This window comes from Austrofundulus limnaeus, unplaced genomic scaffold (genome assembly GCF_001266775.1).
Source record: "Austrofundulus limnaeus strain Quisiro unplaced genomic scaffold, Austrofundulus_limnaeus-1.0 Scaffold210, whole genome shotgun sequence".
Taxonomy (NCBI): domain Eukaryota; kingdom Metazoa; phylum Chordata; class Actinopteri; order Cyprinodontiformes; family Rivulidae; genus Austrofundulus; species Austrofundulus limnaeus.
Genome location: NW_013952612.1, coordinates 738292 through 744659, shown reverse-complemented (window position 1 = coordinate 744659; position 6368 = coordinate 738292). Strand labels below are relative to the sequence as shown.

Genomic DNA, 6368 nt, shown 5'->3' with positions numbered 1-6368 from the left:
AGTGCAGAAACAGCTCCTCTAAGGATGAGTTCAGACAGATTTAATTTTGTAACAAGTGTTAAATTTTAAAGGAAAGAAGCCAGTGTATCATTTTTAGGTTTTAAATGTAACAAAGTAAAAGTATGATTAAAAAATACTTAAAATTACAAATCCTCAAAAAAATTACTTTAAGTGCTGTAATGAAGTAAATGTATAAACTTGTGACTTTAATGAACTCTCTGGACCTCTGCTGGCAGCGGCCTGTAAACCCCTAAAGGTCAGAAGTCAGTAAGCCCGCTGATGCAAACTGAAGACGCGTTGTTCACGACGAGACGTTTCCCTTTATGTCACCGTTCTTTTGTTTAAAAAAAAAAGCAGAATCCTTTTTTACTGTTTGATTTAAAGCCAGAGGAATGTCTTCACATGTGTGTAATTACCCACATTTGTCGGTGTTTGCATGTGTTCGGCTTGTTTGTGGTACGGTGGCTGCTAATAGGCGAGCTACACCTAAAGCATGCGCTCGCACACAGCTGGGTGTCTGATTCGATTCAGGTGTGCAGTTTTTTTTWWKKTTTTTTTTTCATGCGACCTTCAGTCTGACGCCGTTAACGAGCCCCGAGCTGGAAAGCTGCGTGTGTGTGTTTGTGCAGGACGACATAAAAACGATGTGAACGCCATAAAACTGAGAGAGTCCTGATGAAAACTGCCTCGAGAGAGAGAGAGAGAGAGAGAGAGGGTCTGAACTGGGGGATTGTGGGTAACGGCAGCTCGCCTGAGAACAGATGTTTCAAACTTTAACTCGTCTCAGAAAATATCAGATGAAGTTTCAATTAAAAGAATCTTTCTTTATATTCTGTTTGTAAAGGTTTTAATTTAAGCATCTAATATTTGTTTTTTGCAGGCACATTTTGGAACAGACAGCGCTCGCAGGCTCGCCGTCACCTTGAGATCTGACAGTAAGTTTTTTTTTTACACCRAACAGTTACTGTTTGTTTTTAACAAGAGGAGAAGATAAAGAGTTAAAACAGCTACTTCTACTAAATTAAAATGTGTTCAGCAGCCTGTACTGCCACCCTGTGGTGACGTTATGAATTTATTTTCTTAACGACTGAACTCAACATAAGATTTTAAATGCAGGTTTTTCAAAGCTASGTTTCAAACAAAAACCTGTAACTCAAGCAAAATAAATGTAAAAAATAAACAAAGTATTTTTATTGTCACAAGCAACAACAAAGGAAGTATTTTGTCACTTTTATTTAAAAAAACACTAATTTCTCTTTTAAAGTTTGATTTAATATGAGAATAAACGTGTTTTTCTTTCTTATCCAGTGAAAAAAATCTACAAGTCCCCCCTTATCCTCCGCCTCCCCTTCATCTTTTCTTCTTCTCCTCACTTAAAGTCAAGTTCCTGAGCCGTGGCCAATCCCTTCCTTCTGCCTTTGTCCGTGACCATGAGCGAGGAAGCACTTTAAAATCCTCCTTTGTGTGTCACAGCGTGTGTGTATGTGTGTGTATGTGTGTGTGTGTGCGTGTGTGTGCCTTTTTAAATTCCYAAAACAAAATGCTATACAGCTTTTGTAACAAACTTTTCAACAAATCAAGTCACTGTTTGACCTCATTTTCAACTTTCTAACTGTTAACTGAGTTCTTTGTTTGTATTTTTAATATTAATTTTATAAATTCTAATAATTTTCCAACAGATTACAACTTAAATAAAAGCCCAGTAAGAAGCTTAATCACTTTATGGCCTTTTTATTTATTGACTTCCTGTTTTTGTCTAAAATTAGCTTGGAATAAAAGCTAAGTTCGTTTAAAGTGCTTTTAAATTGTCTGTCCATCAGAAAACTGATGACTCGGCTGATTTATTTCAGATGTAATCAGTTTTCTGTTATTTATTCACATATTTAAACATATTTTTAGATAAATTTAGGTTGAAAGAATAAACACAAAATAAAATAAAGTTAACCACTTCCTGGTTTTAGCTTCATGTTTTGTTTATTCTTTGTGCACACACTGCTCTTCTTCTTTCCAAAAAGGATTTTTGTTTTATTTCTGCTGAGCGTGCATCACATCGACGGCWGTCCGGGGGTCAGGAGGTCATGTGATTCTACGGTTCTGATGGTCCCGGTTCTGAGTGGATCAGTGGAGCATGAGGTGTGACACACCTCAGTGGTTCCTCTCCTCCAGCTGGACGAAGGATAAAAGGCGATGAAGAGGAGCTGTGCTTCCTCTGTGTTTGCAGTGATGTCATGAGGAGCGTWAAGCGGGGCGACCTTTGACCTCCTGATGGAAATTAAATTAAAGAGTTCACATTAACTTGTCTTTAAACGATATTAAATCTTAGGTGACAGTTTATGAYGAAGAGTTTCTCCTCTTCATCCCTCGGTGAACTCTCATTTTTSTCCTTTAATTCTGAAGACACCGATTAAACATGGAGGAAGAGGAGTGACGAACTCCCTTCTTTCTAAATTCTATGGAGGACGCAGGAGGAGGAAGAGGAGCAGCCAGCTGTGACCTTCTCCTGCAGCCCTGAACATGACCCAGCTCTGAGGAGGAGGAAGAGGAGCAGCGACTTGTGTTGAGCCCATCATCTTCCTCCTCCTCTTCCTCACCTCCATCAATAGGTGGTTGGCAGGAGGAAAGGGGAGCAGTCAGTCGTGTCTGAGATCACGCCTCCCCTTTTTTTTTTGTTTCCTCCGATCTTTCTCACTTCACGCATGGCTTCTCCTCATCCTCCTCTTTGCCTTCGTCTTCGTCCTTCACAAAATCAGAGAAGTTTGGGAAACAAAAAATAACGTGATTCAGTTGTTAAAGATTTCAAAAATGCAGCCAACCTAACTCATTCCAACAAACCAACCGATATAACAACCAACTAACCCATCTTTTCAGCCAGCCAGCCGTTAAAATAACTAACCATTAAAACAAATACTGTAACTAACCACTCACACAAAATCTATCATTTAAAACAACCAATCAACAATTAAAACAACCAACCACCTGACCAAAACCCATCATTTCAACCAACCACTCATTAAAACAACCAACCATTAAAACAAATAACCAACAATTAAAACAAATAACCAATCATTAAAACAAACAACCAACAATTAAAACAAATAACCAACCACTCAAACAAAATCTATCATTTAAAACAGCCAACACAAATCCATCATTTCAGCCAACCAACCATTAAAACAACCAATCAACCATTAAAACAAAACAACCAACCATTAAAACAAATAACTAACCACTCAAACAAAATCTATCATTTAAAACGACTAACCAACCATACCATTAAAACAACCAACCGACCTTTAAAACGGCCATCCAACATTAAAATAACCCAGTCAACCTAACTCATCAATCAACCTAGCCTAGGAAGCACTTAGACCAGACAACCAAACAACCGTCCTAAATAACCAACTAAATAACCCAATCAAAACCAACCAAACCATCCTTTGTAACCAACAAGGCAACAAATTTTCTGAACCAAAACCAACCAGTCAGTCAGTCAGTCAGTCTAGTTCATATACCTGGCTTCACCAACCAACCAACTCACCAGACATCTCAATAAACCAGCCCATCATCCCAGCCAACACAACACAGGTGTAGAATACAAACTGAAGAGCCTCAGGGATCACAGCAAACCATAAACTCTTTGAAAATGGAGTAAAAACGAGCACCGCTAGTGCTGACCGCCACTGAAGTCAATTATTTCCTCTCCTGGGAAGCTCCCACCCAGAGGCTTAAATCTTAGAGGCCACCTCAAACCGCTTACAAAAGGTGTGGTACTATTACAGTTTTCATAAAACGCTGTGGAAGGAGGAGAAACTCAAAGATGTGCACCTCTGACCTTCTCAATACAGAATCAGATATTCTCTTACACTGTCTTTTGAATGAATGAATCACTGAAGATGGTTTCATGTGCAGCTCTTGATCTCATGTCGTCGTTTGGAAAGCTAGTTAGACGTGAACTGCTGGAATTATATACTTTAAATAAACTATTTTGAAGATTCACTCGATCCTAGTGTCAGAACTGAAAATCCTATGAGTTTTAAGGTTCTTTGATACGTTGCTACTATAATATTCAGAAATATGTCGTTATTTTTTAAAGTTTGCTTCTGTTCCCTTCATCTTTATCTGCCCCTGCCTCACTCTGCAGACTGCTCCTTAAACTATCCGCTGGGGAAACACATCATCCACGAGGTCTCCAACATCTCCTTCAGCCACCTGGCCTGCGAGGATCAGGCCGCCGTGGTGGTCCACTGGTCTGCAAGTCCGCTGGGTACGGTCCTGTCTGTTACCTGTCCAGGTGTCTGTCTGTCTGTCTGTCTGTCTGTCTGTCTGTCTGTCTGCGTGACTCAGGGGTGAAAGAGGGAGAGTCGAGGAAGGATAAATGAGACACAGAGCTAAGGTTACCGAGCTCTGTGTCTCCCTTTGATCAGAGCCGGAGCCGGAGAGAAAGAGGATCACATCTCACACAACAATACCACGATTTGACCGTGAAGGAATGTGTGTGTGCGCGCATCTGTGTGTGTGTGAAAGGTAAAGCCTTCTCTCTTTCTCTCTAACAAAACAGGCTGTTGTTTTCTRATGGAGGCAGAAATCTTGCAGAAAATGTAACGGAGCCTCGTGAAAGTTTGGTATCCTCTCTGTTTATCTTTGTACCCCTTTATCTGCTACTACCAAGTTTTTGTTTCAGGATCTAAGAAACAAAAATGTCAAATTTTCTCATCTTCTTGTTCAGAGTTTGAACTTACATTGAATCATTTTAAGACTTTTTTTAAGATCTGTGAACCTTTTTAGGCATTGCAGCTGATTTAAGACGATGGCGGAGAAAAAAGAGGAGTTTAGAAATCTGCCTGAAGACACAAAAACCAGTTCTTCCACTCTGTCTGTTGTGGAGCTAATAGAGAAAACATGTCTGTGGATCTAAAGGTGTAATTATAAAACAGATGTGTTTTAAAGAGAACAAGGAGGAGGAGGTGGGAGGACAGGAAACCAGGTCTGGAAACTGGTCATCTTTTCTTGAACTCGTTATAAAAACSTCTTCAGGTTGAATCACCTGCTTCTCTTTCACAAACGAGGGGATTTGATTGGAACAAGGAAGGAAAGGGAGCTGAAAAGTGGACGATGATGAATATGTGTGAGGGGAAAAAGGTGGGTGAATCTGAACTTTTTGTACCATCTCTGCAGGAATCGAACACATTAAAGGTTTCAGAGTTTATCTGGAGGAGAAGAACCCTGAAGGGAAGCAGTGTCAACATCTCGTCCTCAAAGACCCCCGACAACTCAACTTCTCCCACAAGAACACAGTAAGACGGCAAAGTCAGGACAGCATAGGTTTTTACACGTACCCGAACATGATTTCATTGACATTTAGCCACAAAGTGTCTTAATTATCAAACAGCTTTAAGACCGGTTTGAGACAGATTTGAGACAGGTCTATGACTTGTTTGAGATGAGTTTGAGACAGATTTGGGATAGATTTGACAATATGAGACTATATGTCATGAGTTTGAGACTAGTATAAGATGGGTTTGAGACAATTTTAAAACTGGTTTATTATGGGTTTGAGACTGGTTTGAGACTGTTTATTATGGGTTTGAGACTGTTTATTATGGGTTTGAGACTAGTTTGAGACTGTTTATTATGGATTTGAGACTGTTTATTATGGGTTTGAGACTGGTTTGAGACACATTTGAGACTTTATTATGGGTTTGAGTCTATTTATTATGGGTTAGAGACTTTATTACGGGTTTGAGACATGTTTGAGACTGTTTATTATGGGTTTGAGACTGTTTATTATGGGTTTGAGACACGAGCTGGAAAAAAGTATCGACCGAGTATCGAACTTTAGGATTGATACTCTCCGACCCAGGCTGGACATTTATTATCAAATTATCTACGTGGAAAATGAAAAGTAAAAAGATGAAMCAACTGGACTTGTGTTTTGGAGCTGTAAACACATGGAGCTGCAGATTTAAACAGCGAGACTTGAGGTTAGTGTCTTATCGATCCTTCAGCCTGTAGCAATAACTTGAACTGGAATGTCAAATCCAGACTTTGTTTACCTCAAGACTTTGGCCCATCACATGACTCTGCCCATGTTTACAAGAGAACAGTGACCCATTCATTTACCGCCAAAACCATTGTTTATTATCTACAAGTGGTAAGATAACACCAGGATGCGACAGAGATTTTCTGTTGTTTGAGTACAGAGAACTCTTTGATGTACTCAAAATGGCCGCTTATCATACAGAACTCAAAAGATCTTCGCAGACACGAAGTCTGGCAGAACGGGTCTGCTGCAGAGAACAGCCTTTGAAGCTGAATTTCTTGCTGGGTTCTTCTATGTTTCACCTACATCAAAGGCATTGTTTACATAC

General features: G+C 39.7%; 1 protein-coding gene across 1 annotated transcript in view; it reads left to right on the top strand.

Annotated features, from left to right (window-relative positions):
* Window positions 1-6368, top strand: part of LOC106525041 (uncharacterized) — a gene marked incomplete in the record, with an annotated part of 40975 nt that overhangs the window by 10884 nt on the left and 23723 nt on the right. The window contains 3 exon segments of the mRNA XM_014019145.1: window positions 881-935; window positions 4142-4264; window positions 5176-5294. Coding sequence (XP_013874599.1) covers window positions 881-935; window positions 4142-4264; window positions 5176-5294 — 297 coding nt within the window.